This window comes from Oratosquilla oratoria, chromosome 30 (genome assembly GCF_046742065.1).
Source record: "Oratosquilla oratoria isolate Oo_2021 chromosome 30, ASM4674206v1, whole genome shotgun sequence".
Lineage (NCBI taxonomy): Eukaryota > Metazoa > Arthropoda > Malacostraca > Stomatopoda > Squillidae > Oratosquilla > Oratosquilla oratoria.
The window spans coordinates 51,118,633-51,142,594 of record NC_134806.1 but is presented as its reverse complement, the minus strand read 5'-3'; the positions used below and the strand labels follow the sequence as shown (position 1 = coordinate 51,142,594).

General features: G+C 37.9%; 1 protein-coding gene across 3 annotated transcripts; it reads right to left on the bottom strand.

Annotated features, from left to right (window-relative positions):
- Positions 1 to 1,880: 1,880 nt before the first annotated feature.
- Positions 1,881 to 12,668, bottom strand: LOC143041198 (uncharacterized). Of its 3 annotated transcripts, none has more exons than XM_076213038.1 (2): positions 12,339 to 12,668; positions 1,881 to 4,360 (listed from the first exon to the last, which is right to left on the bottom strand). In XM_076213038.1, the coding sequence occupies exon 2, from the start codon at positions 3,880 to 3,882 to the stop codon at positions 2,437 to 2,439; it is 1,446 nt and encodes a 481-aa protein (XP_076069153.1). In that variant the 5' UTR covers positions 3,883 to 4,360; positions 12,339 to 12,668; the 3' UTR covers positions 1,881 to 2,436. The 3 variants fall into 3 exon arrangements, with proteins under 3 accessions (XP_076069153.1, XP_076069155.1, XP_076069154.1); XM_076213040.1 differs by having other exon boundaries at positions 12,348 to 12,668; XM_076213039.1 differs by lacking the exon at positions 12,339 to 12,668 and adding an exon at positions 11,766 to 12,098.
- Positions 12,669 to 23,962: the final 11,294 nt, after the last annotated feature.

Genomic DNA, 23,962 nt, shown 5'->3' with positions numbered 1-23,962 from the left:
AGTGGCACACACTTTTGATCACAATATATTAGTTCGGTTAATTTAGAAACTAAACCTTGCTATTGTTTCCAATTTGTTACTAAAACTAATTTATTTGAAAACTATGTATGTAGATCTCAAAAAGTCTAGATAAAAGACAAGAATGGTACCTTGTGATGACGTCACTAGTCAGGCCACCATGTAAAGCCTGGGATTGGCTGGCTGACTGAGTGGTAGTCTTAGACGAGAAGATAACTCTGGTTGGCTGAGTTCCACAGGCCTTGTTGTCTAAAACTTGGTAGACAAAGAATATTTAAGTGTACTCTTACTGACTTTCATTGCCACATTGCCCTTTAAGCTATTTAGGCATGTCTACCTACAAGAAAACCAGAGTTCAGATGGTGTATGTCCGGTTAATTCCAGAAGTTGATGGATCATTACATAACGTGCTGGAGTGGCTGGACAAACTCGAGTTGGTGTGCCGGTTTCTCGGAACTGCAGGACATCGTACCACTGAGACTTGTAGGTGGTGCGTTTGACGTCTACCATGAACTGAGCAACAACGGCAAGTTGCTGTACAACAAGATCAGAGAAGCTTTTATCTCTACATTTCCTACGGACCGCTTCTGCGCTTATGAAGAGTTTATTGCTCGAAGGCTAGGTGGCGGTGAGTCTGTGGATGTCTACCTATTCGATCTACGTCATTTGGCAACATTGTTTGAAGAAATACAGGGCGCTGGGTTAGCTTGTGCTTTTATTACTAGCCTGCCCGATACTACCTGCGGCTTCGTACGCAATGGATTACTTATGACATCCATGAACATCGAACAGATCCTGAATTGTGCTCGAGACGTGCTAGTGGGAGACGATGGAGTGCGAGTGGTTCGACGTAAAGGTGGCACTGTGTCAGGGATATGTCATGTTGCCATGGTTATTCAGTGTGTAAATGGATGGGGTGGTGTAGGAGGTAAAGGCAATGGTAATGGGAAGGGTCTGGAGATGATTATAGAAAATGAAGAAACGTGAGAGATGAGCCAGTTGTTGTTTGCTTACGACATGACACACCCCTATGGCACTCCCGCCTTTACCTCAAACCACTAGCTCTCTCCATTTCCAAGTAAAACACTCCCATATACCTTCCCAACTACGCTCTGGCGGGATCTTTTTCTTTCCGCCTCTAGTGCCTGCACCTTTGGCCTGAGTGGTTGCCAAGTGATACCCACAGAAGGTTTCGTGGCCCTCGACCTGTTGGTGAAATAGTGGGGCAATCGGAACCAGTGGCCAAAATAACCAAAAATATCGCAGGGATTTTTTTTTATCAAAGTCGTCAGGTCGGCCGATTTTGCTCACTCTTAATCCAGAGATAGACGTACACAGAGTACTGTAAGGTACATGTGAGGAGCCTGGACCCAAGGGTATGTGTGTGCGACTCAGCCAAATTTGAGGCTGGCTGAATTTCTGCCTTCCTGCCTCTAGCGCCCGCACCTTTGGCCTGTGTCGATTCCAAGTTTTATCCGCAGGCCTCATGGCCCTCGACCTGTGATGAGATAGTGGCCCAATCGTAGACTGTGGCTGAAATGACCCAAAAATCTCACACGGGTTTACTCAGGCATTTCTGACCGAAATCGTCAGGTCGGCAGATTTATCACAATTTTACCCCAGAAGGAAGGAATTGAACATAGGAGACTGGGCTACATGTGAGGAGCCTGTACCCAAGGGCGTGTAGGTGCGGCCCAGCCAAAGTTGATGCTCTGGATGGATTTCTGTCCTTTCTTAGGGAAGTTTTCCCTTCAAATTAATATTAAAGGATGATGAAAAAATAATTCCAGCAACCTCCCCGCCATTGAAATGAGACTCGTGTCTCGAAGGATAAAGTAAACACTGCTGAATTTGTTGCCGTATATATATTTACAGTAATACAAATTACAAGTAACAATGGTGAATACTTCAAATACTTTACACAACGCTAGGGTGAACAAAACATCTGTGCGTCATGACGTGCAGATATCTTTATCAACGAGTTACGCAATGCTCTAGTATTCACGACGGTTTTTCGTATTACAAGATTTGCTCACTTACTTTAATGGAACACTCAAGGATATTTGATTAGGAACAAGCAAAAATGTTATAACGCAATAGGCCAACAAAATAACTGCAAAACTAAGAGGAAAACAACTAATATTTACAACTGACAGTAAGCGTGTGTGACGACTCATCTACCAAACACGTGATATTTAAGATTTTTTTTTTCTAGAAAGCTGCATCACACAGGTCACACTTGAAAGGTTTCTCTCAAGTGTGGGCATCGCGTGATATTTGAGATGACCCTTTTGTGAGAAAGTTGCACCACACAGGATTACACTGGAAATGCTTCTCTCCAGTGTGGGTCTTCACGTGATCTTTAGGGTGTTCTTTTGTGAGAAAGCTGCATCACACGTCAAACATGAAAGGCTTCTCTCATGTGTGAGTCTTCATGTGATGTTTGAGATGACCCTTCTGTGAGAAAGATGCATCACACAGGTCACACTTGAAAGACTTCTCTCCAGTGTGGGTCATCAAGTGTTTTTTGAGATGACCCTTTCGTGAGAAAGCTGCATCACATAAGTCACATTTGAAAGGCTTCTCTCCAGCGTGGACCATCATGTGATGTTTGAGATTACCCTTCTGTGAGAAAGCTGCATCACACAAGTCACACTTGAAAGGCTTCTCTCCAGTGTGGGTCATCACGTGTCGTTTGAGATGACCCTTTCGTGAGAAAGCTGCATCGCACTGGTCACACTTTAAAGGCTTCTCTCCAGTGTGGGTCATCATGTGATGTTTGAGAGCACTCTTCCCTGAAAAAGCTGCATCACACAAGTCACACTTGAAAGGCTTCTCTCCTGTGTGGACCATTATGTGATATTTTAAATAACCCTTCTGTGAGAAAGCTGCATCACAGTAGTCACATTTGAAAGGCTTCTTTCCAGTGTGGGTCATCATGTGATCTTTGAGACTAGTCTTTCGTGAGAAATATGTATCACACAAGTCACACTTGAAAGGCTTCTCTCCAGTGTGGACGCTCTTGTGATATTTGAGAGAAACCTTTTTTGAGAAAGCTGCATCACACAAGTCACATTTGAAAGGCTTCTCTCCAGTGTGGGTCATCATGTGATATTTGAGAGTACCCTTCAGTGAGAAAGCTGCATCACACATGTCACACTTGAAAGGCTTCTCTCCAGTGTGTACCCTCATGTGATATTTGAGTGCACCCTTCTGTGAGAAAGCTGCACCGCACTGGTCACACTTGAAAGGCTTCTCTCCAGTGTGGGTCATCATGTGATATTTGAGATTACCCTTCAGTGAGAAAACTGCATCACAAATGTCACATTTGAAAGGCTTCTCTCCTGTGTGGGTCATCATGTGATAATTCATAGCACTCTTCCCTGAAAAAGCTGCATCACACAAGTCACACTTGAAAGGCTTCTCTCCAGTGTGGGTCATCACGTGTCGTTTGAGATGACCCTTTCGTGAGAAAGCTGCATCGCACTGGTCACACTTTAAAGGCTTCTCTCCAGTATGAACCATGATGTGATATTTGAGAGTACCCTTTTTTGAGAAAGCTGCATCACACATGTCACATTTGAAAGGCTTTTCTCCAGTGTGGGTCATCATGTGATAATTCAGAGCACTCTTCCCTGAAAAAGCTGCATCACACAAGTCACACTTGAAAGGCTTCTCTCCAGTGTGGGTCATCATGTGATATTTGAGATGACCCTTTTGTGAGAAAGCTGCATCACACATGTCACACTTGAAAGGCTTCTCTCCAGTGTGGGACATTTTGTGATATTTCAGAGCACTCTTCCCTGAAAAAGCTGCATCACACAAGTCACACTTGAAAGGCTTCTCTCCAGTGTGGGTCACCATGTGATGTTTGAGATGACCCTTCTGTGAGAAAGCTGCATCGCACTGGTCACATTGGAAAGACTTCTATGCATTGTGGGTCATCATGTGATGTTTGAGAGCAGTCTTTCCTGATAGAGCTGTATCACACACGCCACATTGGAAAAGTTTCTCTCCAGTGTGGGTCATCACATGATATTTGAGATGACCCTTCTGTAAGAAAGCTGCATCACATTGTCTGTATTTGAAAGGCTTCTCTCCAGTGTGGGTACTTATGTGATTTTTAAGAATATCCTTTAGTGAGAAAACTGCACTACACAGGTCACACTGGAAACATTTGTCTTCAATGTGGGTCATCAAATGTCATTTGAGAGCACTCTTTTCTAAGACAGCTGCATTACACATGTTGCAAGATGATTGAAGCAAATATTTAATCCTTTAGATGTCCAGCGTCCACACACACGCCCGGTCATCTGGGCAGGGCGCGAATGGACACCTGCATCTGAAATTGCGAACTGCAAGTTATCATATCATTGATATTATTTTTAATATACGTCTTCATTGCTTGTATATAAATAACCTATACATAAATGCTGAATATCCATACTAGGTTCATGTATTGTATATTGTAGAAGTGGAGTAGGTAGTAGATAGTAGAGAATAGATTGTATATAGCCCTTTGATTTGGAAACAGCCACCATGTGTATGTAAATACACCATAGGCAACTACCACATTTTCCTCGTGGAATGTTCCGAGATGTGGATCAGTCTAGATGGAGAGATTAAAGCAAACCAGAACTTTGTTTGTCTCAACGCCTCCAAACTCAAAATAGACTAAACCAAATCTACACATCACATACTTGAAAGGCTTCTCTCCAGTGTGGGTCATTATGCGATCACCCTTCTGTGAGAAAGCTGCATCACACAGGTCATATTTGAAAAGCTTCTCTCCAGTGTATGTCATCACGTGAAAGTTGAGAGAACTATTTCAAGAGAAAGCTGCACTGCATACGTCACACCAGAAAGGCTTCTCTTCAGTGTGGGTCATCATGTGATATTTGAGATAACCCTTCTGTGAGAAAGCTGCACCACACAGGTCACACATGAAAGGCTTCTCTCCAGTGTGTGTCATCATGTGATATTTGTGATGATCATTTCATGAGAAAGCTGCCTTTCCACAAGTCACACTGGAAAGGGTGCTCTCCTGTGTGAGCCATTCTGTGATATTTGAGATAATTCTTTCCCAAGAAAGCTCTATCACACATGTCACACTGGAAAGGCTTCCTTCTCGTGTGGGTGGTCGCGTGATATTGTGAAAAATGCCACACCAAATCTTATTATATAGTGAATATACAATCCTTCGGATACCTTTTGAAGTAAATGTTGATATTTACCCTTCACCTGAAAGAAAATATTTGATGAGTTTGATCTCTAACGTGAGAGAATGTAAAAGGAGTAACGTATCCAAATACAGTAGGGTATTAACCAAAATGTAGTAGGGGAAGGGAACATACATACAAGACGTATCAAAGAAGAAACTTAAAGAAATGGAAGGTTGAACAAATACTAAAATCTATGAGGTTGCAATAAAAAAATAGACAGGCAAAGCAATAGTTGCCAGGAAATATCAAGACAAAAGAATGGTTGAAAAAAGACTGCATAGAAATAAAGGATATAGGATACAATAGCATAATTGGAAACAAGATATTTGTCAAATTTTCACAGAGGACCATTATATTCACACACCAATCACGACAATATGATATGGATTTCTACACCAAATCTCCTTCTATTTTCCGATGACCCCCCTACCCTCAGGATTGGCAAGAGAATGGTTAAGATTCCGCACAAATACCACCAGAATCCTATAGAAGAAACTATGAAATATTGATTTCTGACATGCTTGAGTGAAAAATAAATCACTTCTAGTGAATCTATCCCAACCTGTCCATATGATACTTAGGTTAAATTCACCCCTCCCTTCCATCAGTTACTGAAACAAGGCGCACAGTGGGTGTAGGTTTCTGAGTTCTAGCTATTCAGTGGAAACAACCACTTCAAATAAGTTACAAATAATTGCATGAATATTTGTATCCCATAGCAACCTTACTCGTAAATCATCATTAGGTAATAAAAACATTTGGAGGAACTGTATCCTGATCTGTGGGTTGCCCTGAGATTCACCTACACTCTCCCTGTGTCTGTGGCCTCAGCAGAGGGGAGCTTCTTGAAGCTGAAGCTCATCAAGACCTATCTAAGATCTTCCATGGGACAAAATTGATTCACTGGTCTTGCAATAATCAGCATCAACCATGAGGTGGGCAAGCAGGTCATCATTGATGACTTTGCAATTAACAAGCCAGGAAGCAGACATTTTGAGGACAATACAATGTTATTGTGAATAATGTATATCATCAGTTGTTTTTCTGGTGTTTGACTGATGTTGATTAAGCATTATTTTAAGTATTGTTTTTTTTACTATCTTTGCAGTTTGAAACAGATGTAAAATAAATGTGAAGTGTAATAGTTTCTTGTATCTTAGTAGACCATCTAAAGTCAGCTTGACAAACCCCTTGGGGATAAATGAAGTGCCTATATACCTATCTATCTAGGGCCCCCCAAACAGCATCTTGCCTAGGGCCCCCATATGGCCAAACGGCCCTGATTGGAATGAATGAAAATAGAGGGATTGTTGGAAATGTGTGTGAAGCAGATGGTGGTTGGAAATCATCCCCTCCAAAATATTAGGTTAGGTATTTTATCGAGGCCCAAGTGGTTGTTGACCTTTTGGATACTTGCACTCACCGCCATGGGTTGACATCGAGAACTTTGGAGACCTTTGATCTTGCCAATGCTTGGCGAGTATGTATCATACAGCTTCTGTCAATAGCTTTACTCTACTAGTGTTTAAAATGGCAGAATATCTTGAGTTCTTCATGCCTGGGGACTCATGGACTTCTTCCTATGATAGAACACCGGACCTTATTATGGAAAGAAGCATCTCTTTGCAGCTTTTTTGCTTTCACACTGTAACTTGTGGCCATTCAATGGCTCATGCTACCCAATCACATTGCCAGAGGCCTCGTCCAATCATTATGTCCCAATGATAGATATCAATTTTACTGATATTTATTGGGTGTCAGTCAAGACAATTACTTAGTGCAGTGTAGAAGAAATACACGTCATGTAGTATCTACAACCTAATTAGGTTCTAACCAAGAATAAAATCACAAACATTTGAACTTGCATAATACTTGACTTTAGAAAATATCATCTTACTAGTCTACATGAGCTTCATGCAATAGACATGAGGGAAATTTGGTGAAAAAAGTATTGTATTATTTAAAGTTACATTCCATTTAAGGATATAAATCCAAATGTTTGCAAAACACCCAACAATTTGTTTTGCAAAAAGAAAAAATTAAATTACCCGGTAAATTATATATGTATATATATATATATACGTAGAGACATTGGGACAAATTATGGGAAAGGTGGAGGGGGAAACACGGGTCTTTATCTGATTATTGAGTTTATTCCTGACCGGTTTCGCTTACAATAGCTTCTTCGATAATCAGATAAAGACCCGTGTTTCCCCCTCCACCTTTCCCATAATATATATGTATATATATATATATATACATATATATATATATATACACACACACACACACATATACTGTGGACACTGAAGAGAAAGGAAGTGCAGGAAACCAGTTGTTATTGTATGGGATGGGTTGTATGTGGTGCTAGTGTGATCGGTAAGAGCAATCCAGTTCTTAAAAAAAAAGTATAGTTTTGGCAAAATGGAGGAAGAAAAAATAACTAACTAACCAACAAAAAGAGGCCTGGATATAAGTGTAGTGGAAAGTCGGAGAGGTGTCATCCCCAAAAAACATTGTTTGATAGATACGCCAAGGAAAAACCAAAGGTGGGAAAATTAAAGTTTTTCAGGGTTTCAAAGAAATCCAGGTGAAATAGGTAAAAGCAACTAAATTGGCAAACAGCGAGAAATTCAAACATATATGGATACAAAAGGAAATGAGTGATGAGGAAAAAGAGAAAGACAAAGCTCTCAGAATTGAAGCCAATGATAGAAATGAGAAAAAAATGGTACATCAAAGAAATGGAAACTTAAACCAAAAAAGAAAAGATAATATGAAACTAGAAGTGGCATACACAAATATCAATGGCATGATTTCTGGAATCAATGAACTAAATGACTATCTAGAAATAGAAAAACCTGACATCATGGGAATTGTAGAGACAAAACTGAAAGGAACTATATCAACAAGCATAGTGGGACAAGGTCTATACAACCACTGGGTGAAAAATAGAACAGACAAGCAAGGAGGTGTCATGATATTGACCAAAAAGGGTCTAAATGTGACAAAGACAAATGAAGGCCAAGGCAATGTAGAATTAATTATGATCAAAATTGTAAACAAAAAGATGAAAAGCAGAAAATTTGTAGCAGTGTATGTACCACCAAAAACACAGCCTTGGTCATATAGTGAACATTCTAAGTTACTGGAAGACACAATGAATGTGCTAAATGAGTTACTGAAAGAGGGTGGAAACATAGTAATCATGGGCGATTTTAATGCAAAGGATATAATCTAGGAAGAAATGATAATAAAAGGGGGAGAAGAACATTGGAGCAACATCCTACTAGATATGACCATTGAATACACCCTAACACAATGGGTTAAGGAAAGTACTAGATATAAAAACAATGAGGAACTGTCGAAACTAGACTTAATATTAACTTCTGAACCAGATGTTGTGAACAAAATGGAGTATAAAACACCAATTGGAAAGAGTGACCATATACTAATAGAGTTTGAATTAAAAGAACAGAACAATGTAGGTAGGAATGATTAATGTACAACAAAACAGATTTTGAAAAACTAAGAAAAAATTTCCAAAATACTAACTGGGACAAATTCTGTAAAGAGTAAACCATGATGGAAGACAAATAGAACACATTCAAAGAAAAGTACAAGGAAGGAATTGACAAATATATACCAAAAAATAAACAAAAAAAGATTTATATAAAGTGTTGGTTTAACAAAAGGTGTAGTGAGGCTAGAGACAGAAGAGACAAAGCCTGGAAAAAATGGAAAAAAGACAAAACATCCAAATGACAAACATATAAAATTTAGGAACAAATATGTGAATATACGCAGGAAAGAAAAAAGAAGTTATGCAAAAGATATTATAGACAAATGTAAGGATCAACCTAAACTCTTTTACAGATACATAAATGAAAAACTAAAGAATAAACACGAAATAGTGAAATTGCATGAAGGAGATAAAAAATATATAGATGACACAGAAATGGCAGAAGTTATGATCAGATATCTCAGGTCTGTTTTTACAATTGAGAGCTCACAATTTTGGGAAAATGGAAAACAAGAAAGATCACCCAAAATGAAAGAAATAAAGGTAACACAAAAAGAAATAAGAGATCAAATAAAAAACCTAGATGTCAGGAAATTGCATGGACCAGATGGATACTGAAATAGTGTAAAGACGAACTGACAGACAAACTACACAGGATAATAGACTTCTTACTCAAAGAAGGAAAGGTACCACAAAATTGGAAAGATGCAACCATAGTACCAATATGTAAAGGAGAAAATGGGGAACATCCTACAAACTTCAGACCAGTATCCCTTACAAGCACAGTAGAAAAAATATGTGAAAAAGTCATCAGAAATAAATGGACCAAACACTTGAAAGAAAATGAAATAGTAAACCCTAAACAATTTGGCTTTAGAACTGGAAGATCATGTACCACAAACCTAATTTGCTTTTACTCGAGATTAATTGAGATAATACAAGAAAGAGATGGCTGGGCAGATTGTGCCTTCTTGGATTTGCAGAAGGCATTCGATAAGGTACCACATAAAAAAATAATAAGAAAAATTGAAAAAAATAGGAGGAATACAAGGTAAGCTGCTGGAATGGATGAAGGATTTCTTAATTGGAAGAAAAATGAGAGTGGTACGTAGACAAAAATTTGAACAGGGAAGATGTGAAAAGTGGCATCCTGCAAGGCTCTGTATTGGCTCCTTTAATGTTTGCCATATATATGATATGGATGACGGAGTAAATTGTTACATGAACTTCTTTGCTGATGATGCCAAATTACTCAAGAGAGTAAAAACAGAAGAAGATTGCAGATCACTACAAGAAGACCTAGACAAAATATGGGAATGGAATAAAAAATGTGAGATGAACTTCAACATTAAGAAATGTAGCATAATAGAATTTGGAAAAACAAAAACAGTGTATTGGGTCAATATAAAATTGGAATCAAAGAAGTCAAAAAAGTCAATTCAGAAAAGGCCCTGGGAGTAATCATCTCAAGTAACTTGAAACCTGATAAACATGTCAATAAATTATCTGGAGAGACACTTACTAAGATCAATGAAAGTGGCCTTCGACTACATAGATGAGGAAATGGTTACAAAAATAGTGGTTACACTGATAAGACCTAAACTAGAATATGTCGCAACACTGTGGGCACCCAGCACAAAGAAGAACATAAGAAAATTACAAAGAATCTAAAGCGCAGCGACAAACATGGCACCTACACTATCAAATCTGATATACGAACAAAGATTGAAGAAATTACATCTGTCAACACTGGAACAGAGAAGAGAAAGAGGTGATTTATTGACCATTTACAGAATTATGAAAGGGATGGAAATTCTTGATAGAGATGGCTTATTAAAATGGGACAGAAGAGAAACAAGACACAAAAGGAAACTAAAGAAGGACATTTATAGAAGAGATCTGAAACAGAATAGCTTCCCACATGGAGTGATTGATGTCTGGAACAAACTAAACAGAGAAACAGTGAGTGCCAAAACTATACACGATTTTAAGAATAAACTGGATGCAGAGAGATACAAAAACGGGTCCCTACGAGCATAGCTCTCTTCCAATAAAATACGACTAGGTAAATACACACACACTCAAACTAGACACTGCATGATACAAAGGCAGGACACCACGAGCATACCTGCCCTTCCAGGAAAATACAAGTAGGTAAATACACAAGTTTTTCTGCTAATTTGATTGAATCGGATTTTCTGTACCAATCTGAAATCACTCGTTTGTACTAGCCGCACAGCCCCAAACCACTAATGTTTGGGGGCTGCATTGGGAAATAAGTATATTCAGTGCAATGCATGAAAAGCCATTGATTAACAAGAGAAACGATGACAAAATTAATCAAATAAGCAATAAAACACAATGTCTTCTTTTATTTTCACCATACCTAACCTATTGCCCTTTCTCCCAATATAATATATATATATATACATACATACATACATATACCAAGGCTTTTTCCCCCTTACAAGGGAGGTAGCCAAAAAGGAAAAGGCATAAAATCATTCTCAACCATTCTATCCCTGAATACACTCCACACCCCTCCACCCTCCCTTTCATCTTAGCACCTCCTGGATGACGGGTCATCCCTGCACCTTGTCCACTGCCCTGGGTCAGCAGCAATGTCGCAAGACAGCACATCCACAGCAAGGCGGCTTCATTAAATCAGCGACCCCCCCTCTCCGTCCCCCCATGCATAAAAGGAGAAGACGGGGGAGAAATCCCTTTGGGCTGCGTAAGATTTTGCTCACACATACTATATATATATATATATATATATATACAAATCCGTCTTTTACAGAGAACAGATTTTTTCACTGGCATTTGTGTATTGCGTTTCTTGTATTTGGTGTGAGATAATATTCCTTCACCTCCATTTCTTTTAGAATGGGTAGTAATGACTACAAAACTGTATTCAAACATGTTTGCCAATTTACAGTTCTTCCCTAAATCATCAGCTAACTCTTATTATCCTAAGTATTTTGAACCCTATATATACTTACAGCAAATTCAAAGTAACATCGGCAGCAATTTTTAAATAATTAAGACGGGCACCTTTATATCTATCAACAGTTAAGCTGGGTTACATTGCAATCCTTATCTATATCATTGACTAGCTCTTATCATTCTAAGTATTTTCAACCTCAGATATGAGTACAGCAGATCATTAGACGATTAGTAACAGTGGTAGTGATTAAAAAAGGCAGAAATATTTATATCTCATTTTACAATTACCTGGGTGAAATTTATCTTTATTATTTGGAAATGTTCTAAAACATCAGTATAGAGTAGGAATTTCAACTGTTTCCGAGTTCTTAAAGTTGTATCGTTATCTGAAATGTTTTCTTTGTATTTCGAATATCCTAACCCAAATCAAAGTTTAACCCCCCCCCCTACAGCCAGCCCCTTCTACGTATTTTGAAACGCTGGGCATCTTGGAACGGTACATCTAATATGATCTCATTATTGACTTATAACATTCTTTCTAAAGTATCCAACACCTAAACAGCTACAACCATAATGGTCTGCAAGTTCCAGGCATCAATGAATGTTCTAGATGTCTAGCGAATACTTACATTAATCACCTGTGTTGTTTACTTCTTTGCTTACAATCTTCGTGACACTTCAGCGTCTCACAAATGTCCAAACAATTTCAAATATTCTTGCAACTCTACAAGGCCACTTTTAGAAATGTTTTTACATAGCTTACTCTTACCCAACGAACATATTATTTCCAATAGAACAAAGAAAACTTAAACAATAAGCTTCATCAAGGGGTAACTAAATCTGTTCTTATTTGATAGTCCTGAAATCCACCTAATTACGATCCGACTCTTCACAAACTGTAGTTAAGTAAAAAGTCCTGTTGTAGTGTATTCACATTAAATAAATGTTTAGGCTAATGGCGACATGCGCCTTCTGTTTCTGTTTTGTTCAATGTTGAATTCGCGCGCTTCCCGGAGCGCCATAATGTAAACAGAGTTTGAAATACACACAGTGCCGGAAGCTTATGTTTCCTTCAACCCTTCCGTGTAACCATGGAGAACAGGGAAACTAATTGGCACCTAAGGAAAAGCCAATACATAACAATGGCGACGAGGATCAAAGTGTTTTTTCTGTTGGTTTAGGCCAGAAACAGTGATAAACGGCCTATATGCAGGAAAACATTCTTCAGCTACGCGCGTCGTAACGCGGGGTTAAGCTATGCTAGAGTGTAGGTGCCTTTGCTTATAATGCTTCCTGTTACACAGCACCGGACATCACTTGTTTTCTCCTACATGAGAGGAGAAAGGGTTACAATTTCCTAGTGTGACGTGTCTGATAGTTTTCTAGCCACGAAGCTAGACTAGGGTGAAAGATGGCATCTTCAAACAAGATTGGGCCGTTTAACCCTGAAGAACTCCCTTTTGATGTCTACTTGGCTTTGTTTGAAGCCCATGTAGCCACACAGGATATAACTGATGCTGGCAAGATGAAGAATCAGTTATTTGTGTCCATAGGCACCAAAATGTTTGGAATTTTAGCGAATTTGACGGCACCAGATATGCCAACTACAAAGACATATGATGAGCTGATAGAATTAATGAAAAACCATTTCATTCCAAAGCCATCCTATCACCGAAGCTTGTGTTCGTTTCAACAAAGGCGTAAAGTTGAATAAGAAACTGTGAAAGAGCTATATGCAGACTTGAGGAGACTGGCAAAGGATTGCAACTTCGGCACCATGTTTGATGCCAGGCTGAGAGACCAATTGTTTATGGCAGTGGACCATGAACCCTATTTCAAATATCTACTTGCTGAAGACCTGAAACTAGAAGCATTAACATCTTCAACACTCCTAGAACGCATTCTGTTGCTTGAAAAAGCTCACATGGGGGAAGGAGAGACAGGTAATCCCAGTTCATCAGGTACAGTACAAAAAGTGCATAGCAAGACTGTGTCAAAGTGTAGGCATTGTGATTTCCTGCATCCAAGTTCTGCTTGTAGGTTTAAAGACTCGGAATGCCACTATTGTGGTCGACAGGGTCATTTAGAAATTTTTTGTAGATTTAAGCAAAAGGATGCATACAAGCAAAATAGCTCTAATAGTCTTAAGAGTAAAAACGTCAAATCAGTTTCTGAACAGGAACTAGAGCATGAAGAACACCAGTGTAGTGCTAATAATGTTGTTGATAAAAGCATGTTGCTGAAAGTTTCTTGTAATTGTCTAAAATCTGTTAAACCAGAAATGTACAATTTTGTGTTAAATGATAAATCTATACCTTTAGAGATAGATTCTGGTTCATGTGTTTCACTGATAGGTGATATAAGATCCCATGCACATCATGCGATAAAGCATACTACGGAGAGACTAAGAGGGGCCTTAACACTAGAATCAGGGAGCATAAGGCCGACCTCCGTCACCATAGACTCACCAACGCAATGGTGGTGCATGTTGACGATTCTGGGCACCTCCCACAATGGAACCGAGCCGAGATTCTACACGAAGGTATGGATAAGAAGATCAGAAAATCTATAGAAGCTGCGTACATCACCACTCGTCCGAATATCAACAATAAGGCTGGGAGCTTCACCTGGGCCAAATCTTCAGCGAATATAGCGCTTCGTGATTGGCTGTCTCAGCGGGCCAATCAGGACACAGCGCTATACGCTCGCACACCCCCTTGAGCCATAAGGCGGGTTTATAATCTCTGTATGTTTCTAGTATGCTCATTCCTTTGAGAAAGTCGTTAGACGAAACGTCAGGAATAAAGCTTCACCTCCAGTCCATGTTTCCTTTACCGCGTCTATACAACTTGTTCACATGGATTTTTATCCAAAAGTTGTTTAGGATTATCAGAAACATCCATGTCATTTACTGAATTCACTTTCAAAGCTTCATCTAAACCAGTTATCTTTATGCCTACTTTGCTCATTAAATCTCTCCCACACAAATCATTATTGTGTGAATTAGTAACAAAAAATACATGATTTGTACTATAGTTATTAAACCTTACTACAAGATCAACTTGACCTTTTACCTTTATTTGATGACCTCCATAAGCAGTCAATTCTTTGGAAGATGGAGTCATTTTAACATTTAGTACTTTTATCCAATTTTCACCTATTAATAAAGTTGTCCTTATTAACAAGGTATCCAGAAACGAAAGCTTTCCCTCTTCTATAGTGAATTGGATCTGCGGATTCACTCTATTTAATTGACTTCTGACGTCATCCAGGTCTGTCCTGTTCGGAGCGATTATAAGTACATCGTCCACGTACCTGAGCCATATTGCCCTCCTTATAATCGCTCCGAACAGGACAGACCTGGATGACGTCAGGAGTCAATTAAATAGAGTGAATCCGCAGATCCAATTCACTATAGAAGAGGGAAAGCTTCCGTTTCTGGATACCCTATTAATAAAGACAACTGAGGGCCTCCTGTTCAGGGTTTACAGAAAGCCTACGAACCGTGACGACTTCATACACTACCTGTCGGCACACAATGAGAGGACGAAAAAGGGGGTAGTCATGGGCTTCTTCCTGCGTGCCTACAGGATATGCAGCGAGAAATTCCTGGAGGAGGAAATCGAATACATCATCGCGGCCTTCTTGAAGCTTGGCTACCCCAAGGGCTTAATCCTGAGCTTAAGACGAAGAGCGGAAGAAATAATCCACACAAGCAGGTTAAGAGAAGGCAACGCCACCACAAAAACATCATACATGGCGCTTCCTAACTCTGAGAAGATAGGAGACATTATTAGAATGCTCAGGAGCACGGAAGTTAAAGCAGCCGTAACATCGGGAACGAAGATTGGTGACATGATAAAAAGCGGGACTAAGATGAGGGGGAGAGAAGACAGCGTCGTATATAAGATCCCATGCACATCATGCGATAAAGCATACTACGGAGAGACTAAGAGGGGCCTTAACACTAGAATCAGGGAACATAAGGCCGACCTCCGTCACCATAGACTCACCAACGCAATGGTGGTGCATGTTGGCGATTCTGGGCACCTCCCACAATGGAACCGAGCCGAGATTCTACACGAAGGTATGGATAAGAAGATCAGAAAATCTATAGAAGCTGCGTACATCACCACTCGTCCGAATATCAACAATAAGGCTGGGAGCTTCACCTGGGCCAAATCTTCAGCGAATATAGCGCTTCGTGATTGGCTGTCTCAGCGGGCCAATCAGGACACAGCGCTATACGCTCGCACACCCCCTTGAGCCATAAGGCGGGTTTATAATCTCTGTATGTTTCTAGTATGCTCATTCCTTTGAGAAAGTCGTTAGACGAAACGTCAGGAATAAAGCTTCACCTCCAGTCCATGTTTCCTTTACCGTGTCTATACAACTTTTGGATAGTTATAAAGTAAATGACAATTTACCTATTAAAGGAGTTGAAGCTAGAATATATGTGAAAAAAGATGCTACTCCTAAAGTCATCAAAGCAGGGCTAGTGCCCTTAGCACACAAAGAGTTAGTTGATATTGCCATACAGGAGCTTGTAGAAAATAAAGTCATAGAACCTGTAGCTTATAGTGATTGGGCTTCACCCATTGTACCCGTCTTGAAAGATTCAGGAAAAATGAGAATTTGTGCTGATTTTAAGCATTTGAATGGTCAAATTAATATTGAGAAATACCCACTACCTAAGCTTGATGAAATGTTGGCTACAGTTGGAGATAATAAGGTGTTCTATAAGCTTGACTTGTGTAATGCATATTTGCAAATGAAGGTTTCTGAAGGAGACCAGAAATACCTTGTTATCTCAACTGAAAGGGGATTGTTTAAATACAAAAGACTACCTTTTGGACTGGCATCAGCGCCGGGAATTTTTCAAAGGTACATATCACAGTTATTAAGTGATATTGATGGTTTAATTGTTTATTTAGATGACATCCTTATATGCGCCAAGTCGAGAGAAGACCAAAGTGATAAAGTTAAGCTTGTTTTGAATAAATTGGCTGAAGCTAATGTCCAGTTGAATCTGGGAAAATGTGAGTTTAATAAAACTGTCATTGATTTCCTTGGTTATGTAATTTCTGGAGAAGGCTTATCTCCATCACCAAATAAGGTTAAAGCTATTCGGGATGCTCCTGTACCAGAAAACTTGCATGAGCTACAGTCATTTCTTGGATTAGTCACCTACTATAGTAGATTTATCCCTAAGTTTTCTAAAATTTTGTCACCACTCTATGATTTAACAAAAAACAATGTCAATTTTGTATGGTCAAACCAGTGCCAAGTAGCTTATGATGTCATTAAAGAAGCTTTATGTAAATCTTATGTCTTATCATGCTTTACAGGAAAGTCAAAATTGATTCTAGAATGTGATGCTTCTCCAGTAGGTGTAGGGTGTGTATTGATACAGGTTGAAAATAATGTTGAAAAACCTATTGCATTTGCTAGTAAAAAACTTACTTCTGCTGAGAAAAATTACTCACAAACGGACCGGGAAGGGCTAGCATTAGTATTTGGTGTCACAAAGTTTCAATACTATCTATTAGGTAGGAATTTTGAGTTGAGAACGGATCATAAACCACTGCTTGGATTATTTGAAAAAAAAACCCAAAGCAATTCCAATAAATTAAAATGCAAGATTAATCCGGTGGTCTGTTCTGATGTCACAATATATCTATGATCTTGTTCATAAAAGTGGTAAAACCAATGTGGTTGCTGATGCTTTGAGTAGGTTACCTATTGATGATTGTATCAATTCAGGTACACCACCAGAATATGTGAAACTTATAGAAAATTTCAATGCTTTTAACTTTTCTTTTGAAGTTGTACAGAAAATGACAAAAGCAGACCCTGTACTGAATAAATTAATTTCTCAGGTAAAGTTTGGATGGACTAACAACTCGGATGTTTGTAGAGAATATTCTCATGTTAAAAATGATTTATCAATTCTTAAGGGTGTTGTTCTATTTAAAACTAGAGTTATTGTTCCATCTGCCTTAAGAGCTAAAGTGTTAGAGCTACTGCATTCCAGTCATAATGGAATTGTGGCAATGAAAGCTGAAGCCAGAGAAAACATTTGGTGGCCCAGGCTTTCTGATGATATTGAAGAGCTTGCAAAGAGTTGTAATGAATGTAGTGTTAGAAATAATCAAGTTTCTTCTAGCAAATTGATGTGGAATTTTGCTAGTAAGCCTTGGAGTAGGATTCACATTGATTATTGTGGACCAATAGAAAATAAGTATTTTTTGATCATAGTAGATTCTTATTCTAAGTTTATTGATGTTCAATATACTACCAGCATGACAAGTGCTAATACTATGGAATTGTTAAGAAAAAAAACTTTGCTAATTTTGGTATTCCTGATGTCATTGTTTCGGATAATGCTGCTTATTTTCTTTCTACTGATATCACAGAGTTTTATGAAAGGAATGGAATAAAACTGATAAATCCAGCTCCCTTTCACCCAGCATCTAATGGATTAGCAGAGGGATATGTTAAAAGTTTTAAACAGGGAATGCTAAAATATCACAGTGGATCAATTAACACAAGAGTTAGTAGGTTTCTGTATAACAATAGGAGAACCATTCATTCAGGTACAAAAGAAAACCCTGCAGAAATGATGTTTCACAGAAAATTTAAATCTCCTCTGGACATATGTAAAACGACTAAAACAAAGGAGGAAGAAAGTGTGCTAGTTAACAAGAAGAATGCTCTTGTGTAGAAAGCAGATTTGAAGTTGGGCGAGCAGTTTTTGCAAAAAACTATTCTAGAGGTGAACCTTGGTTACCAGGCATTATTATTGAGGTTACAGGTGTCAGAAACTATGTTGTAAAAGTGTTAACCGAAAAGGGATATTTAATTTGGTGTAGACATTGTGATCAATTGAAAGCTAGGTATAATACTATTGAAAATGGAAAATCACCAGTTTCTGCATCTTCTCTGTTTAATTATCAAGTTGAAAATTCACTTATTAAACCAACTATTAGCAGTAATGTTGGAAACAAGGAAATTGTAAATGACTGTGTTGGCAGTGATACCATTTTGCAACCTGCAGGTGCCACTGAAGTACTTCCTAATCATAACATTGACAAATCTGTTAATGAACCTTATGTTCCTACTGAGCCTCTATTGAGGAGGTCAAATAGGTCAGTGAAACCTAGTAAAAGGTTAATAGAAACCATGTAACATTTTATTTTGTGTGAACCCATCAAAAAGAAGAGGGGAGGAATATGTAGTGTATTCACATTAAATAAATGTTTAGGTTAATGGCGACATGCGCCTTCTGTTTCTGTTTTGTTCAATGTTGAATTCGCGCGCTTCCCGGAGCGCCATAATGTAAACAGAGTGTGAAATACACACAGTGCCGAAAGCCGATGTTTCCTTCAACCCTTCCGTGTAACCAGGAGTGGGATTCAAATTTTTCGTCAGCCGGTTCTGTTGTAGTCGGTGTATTTCCATCTGACACTAATTTGCAACCACTTCTTAGCCACATTTTCTTTATATTATTGTTATCAATTAAATATTCTAACTAGAAATATGGAAAACTAACAATATTATATTTAAAATGCATCTCTGGCTGCCAAACGTAAAAAATATTCAAATATTTACATACGAAAAACCTGAAAAATTGTCAGGTGGAAAAAAAAAAAAAAAATGGGGTATAGACCTGGGTGCCAACCTATAGTTAGTCTCGTGATCAAAAAATTCGATTTGGGCAACCTAGTGCAGGTGTATTTATTTTTTTACGGACGCATGTTTGTGTGGGGGTAGTGTGTGCATGTATAGGCTATGTATGTGCTTACACGTGTGCATATGTGTACATGTACATGAGTATGTGTGTGCATGTGTGCAATGCATTTGTGTTATTTATAAACAAACATGTTTGTGTGGGTAGGCCTAAGGAGTGTGTATGAGAGTGCGTGTATGTATGTATGTCCATAATGATAATAAAATGTAGTTTAATAACACAAATATACAGAGAAACCAAGCACTATATACATGAAAAAAAAACTGGTAACCACTTGTGTAAATAAACTATGCAATAAATCACCAACGAAAGTTACGAAACATACCGTCCCGGTACTTATCGGATGAGATGCAGAAGACCACTGACCAGCTGAGCAACTAGTCGGTTCGCCAGTTAGCCGGTTCGCCGAACTGACAAATTTGCGTGAGCCGGTTCTAGCGAATAGGTAAGAACCGGCTGAATCCCACTACTGTATATATATATACATATATATATATATATATATATATATATATATATATATATATGTGTGTGTGTGTGTATGTATATATATGTGTATATATATATATATATATATATGTATATATATATATATATATATATGTGTAAGAGTGTGTGTGTATTTACCTAGTTGTATTTTACGGGAAGGGGAGCTATGCTCGTGAGGTCCCGTCTTCATATCTCATTTTATCTAAACTATTTTTAAATTCATGTATTGTTTTTGCACACACCACTTTCTCATCTAACTTGTTCCAACTGTCTATTGCTCTGTGAGGAAAGCTGTTCTTTTTCAAATCTCTTCTATAGTTGTCTTTTTTTATTTTCTTTCCGTGTCCTCTTGTATTTCTGTCATCTCATTTTATCAGATTCTCTCTATCAGTAATTTCTATGCCTTTCATGATTCTGTAAATAGCTATCAAATCTCCTCTCTCTCTTCTTTGCTCTAGTGTCTGTAGTTTAAGTTTTTGTAGTCTCTCTTCATATGATAGTTTTGAGAGTGTTGGTGCCAGTTTAGTAATTGCTCTTTGTATTCTTTCAAGTTTTTTTATACATTTTTTTGTACTTGGTGACCATATCGTTGCTGCATATTCCAATCTTGGTCTTATCAGGGTGACTAGGATTTTCCTCGCCATTTCTTCATCCAGGTATGTAAATGCCACTTTGATTGTTCTTATTAAATTATAAGTTTCTCCAAAAATCTTATTTATATGTTTCTCAGGTGACATATTATTCATAACAATGACTCCCAGGTCCCTCTCATTTTCTACTCTTTTTATTCCTTCTTCTCCCAAATTATATGATCCTGTTATTCTGTTTTTGCTTTTTCCAAATTCCATTATACTACACTTTTTTGTATTGAACTCCATCTCCCACTTCCTACTCCATTCTTGTACTTTATTTAGATCTCTCTGTAGTGATTCACAATCTTCTTCAGTTTTCACTCTTTTCAGTAATTTTGCATCATCTGCAAAGAAGCTCATATAGCTTTCAATTCCTTCATCCATATCATTAATATATATAGCAAACATTATTGGGGCCAGAACTGTTCCCTGCGGGACACCGCTTATTACTTCATTCCATTTTGAGTGCTGATCTCTTATCACTACTCTCATTTTTCTTTCTTGCAAAAAGTCTTCCATCCAATTTAGCAATTTACCTTGTATTCCTCCTTCATATTCTAATTTCTTAAGCAACTTCTTATGTGGTACTTTGTCAAAAGCTTTTTTTAGGTCTAGAAATGCACAATCAGCCCATCCATCTCTTTCTTGTATTATATCTATTAGCCTTGAATAGAAACATATTAAATTGGTGACGCATGATCGTCCTTGTCTGAATCCAAATTGCCTTGGATTTAGTACGTTGTTTTTTTCCAAGTATTTTACCCATCTACTTTTGATAATTCTTTCACATATTTTTGCTATTGTACTTGTTAGAGAGACTGGTCTATAGTTGGTAGGTTCTTCTTTATTTCCTCCTTTATATATAGGTACTATATTTGCTTTTTTCCAATCTTCTGGAACTTTTCCTTCTTTTAAGGAACTGCTTATTATGCTATGTATTTTGTCTGCCAGTTCATTCCTACATTCTTTCAGAATCCAGTTTGCTATTTCATCTGGCCCATGCGATTTTCTGACATCAAAATTACCCAAGTGTGTCAATATTTCATTCTTCGTTACTTCTATTTCTTCCATAGGGGGGACTTTTTCCTTCCACTCAATCTCTTCAGGTTGTATATTTTCCCTTGTAAACACTGATTTAAAATGTTTGTTCATAATTTCTGCCATTTCCATTTCCTCAGTGTATTCAACTCCCCCTTGTCTTAATTTCTCCAAGTCTTGTTTGTTTTTCAGTTTATTGTTTACAAATCTGTAGAATAGTTTTGGTTGATCTTTACACTTTTCTATAACATCTTTTTCATATTTTCTTTTTTCCTCTCTGCACTTTTGTACATATTCATTTCTATAACCAGTATATATTTTCCATTTTTCAGGTCTTCTGTCTTTTTTCCATCCGGTCCAGGCTTTGTCTCTTTTGTCTTTTAACTCCCTACAACTTTTGTTGTACCAGCATTTTACATATTCTTTTTCTTGTTTTTGTCTTGGGACATACTTTTCCACTCCTTCTTTGTAAATTTTTGTCAAAATATTCCATTTCTCTTCCACTGATGTTTCTTCTTTGTATATTTCTTCCCAGTTTTCTTGTTGGAAGAATTCTCTTATTTTATCAAAGTTTGTTTTTTCATACATCATTCTTCCTTTTCTATATTGTTCATTTCTTTTCATATATTTTTCTTCATTAAGTTCCAGTTCAATCAATATGTGGTCACTTTTACCTATTGGTGTTTTATATTCAATCTTGTCCACTATTCTAGGTTCAGATGTAATTATTAAGTCTAGCCTCGATGGTTCTTCTTCATTTCTATACCTAGTGTTCTCTTGTATCCATTGTGTCATTGAATGGTCAGTAATCATCTCAAGTAGAGCATTTCCCCATGAGTCATCACCACTCTTTACTGTCATTTCTTCCCAGCAGATTTCTTTGCAATTAAAGTCGCCCATCATAACTATTCTTCCTCCGTCTTCCATTATTTTAGTTAATGCTATCTTTGTGTCCTCTAACATACTTTTATGTTCATTCTCCTCCCATGAGGCTGTTTTCGGAGGCACATAGTTGATCACAAATTTTCTGCTCTTCTTATCTCGGTCTTCCACTTCTATCATAATCATCTCTACTGTATTCTTTCCATATATGACACCTTTCACGTTAATATCCTTCTTTGTCAGGAACATAACTCCACCCCCTTGTTTTTTCTCTCTGTTTCTAATCCAATAATTGTATGTATCATGTCCTACACTGTTGGGTGGTAGTGGGCCTTTTAATTTTGTTTCTACAATTCCCATTATGTCCGGTTCTTTTTCTTTCAAATAATCATTCAGTTCATTCAATCCTGTTATCAATCCATCTATATTTGTGTAAGACACTCTTAGTTTTCTGCCACTTCCATTGTGTTCTCTGTTTCCCTTATGTTTTTCTTTAGTATGTCGAACTGCTTTATTTTCATGTTCACTACTCTCCAATAGAATCTCTCTTTCTCTGACTCCGTTCTTTCCTCGTTTTTTGCCTTAGCTTCAATTCTTTTCTGCTTTTCTGCCTCTCTTTCCTCCTTATTCATTTCTCTTTTTATCCATACCTTTTTATATTGATCATTTGTTGCTAGTTTCCCTGTCTTGGATAGAATTTTCTCTGCCGTTGTTTGTGACCTGAATTTAATCTTAATTGGTCTGGTCTTATCTGTACTATATTTTCCGAGTCTGAATTTTTCCTCAATTTCCTTTATAATTTCTGGTTCATCTTCCTGGACTAATTTTAATAAACTGCTTACCCTTTCATTTTCCTCCTTGATTCTTGCGGTTCTATCTGGGTTATGTTTCTCTTCCATTCCTAATATAATTATACATTTCTTTTTGTCAGCTAATTCTCTTACTATATTCTCCTTCTGTCTCATCACTTTAATAACTGAGTCTTCATTATGTTCTTTCAATTGCTGTTTGACTATGTCAGTGAATGAAACCTTATTCCCTTCTTGAGTTATTCTCCAATTTTTAGCTTCTGTAGCTATTTTCTCACTGTTTTCATTACTATTCTTCTTCAATTTCTCATTCTCCTCCTTTACATTTCCTAACTGTCTTTTTAGGTCCTCTACTTCTTCAGTTAAGTTTCTGTTAGCCTTCTCTAGTTGTTCCAATCTTTCAATTCTTTGGAGAATGGAGCCTACATTACCTAACTTACGTTCCAAGTCCTCGATCACCTTATCAACTCTCTCCTCTAGTCTTATCAGTCTGGGGGGGGTTGTGTCCCCCCCACCCTCTTTAAATCCCTGGAACATATTCTCGTCACTTTCTACTGTATTTCTCCTCTCTATACTTCTAATCTTTACATTTTTATTTGCCATTTCGTCATCCGGTGGTCGTTTCATGTTGATCTTCCGCCGCCCGTCTGCCT

Bases quoted from the DNA above. Each gene is read 5' to 3' on its own strand.
- LOC143041198 (XM_076213038.1), bottom strand. From the start codon at position 3,882: ATGGTGACCCACACTGGAGAGAAGCCTTTCAAGTGTGACTTGTGTGAT.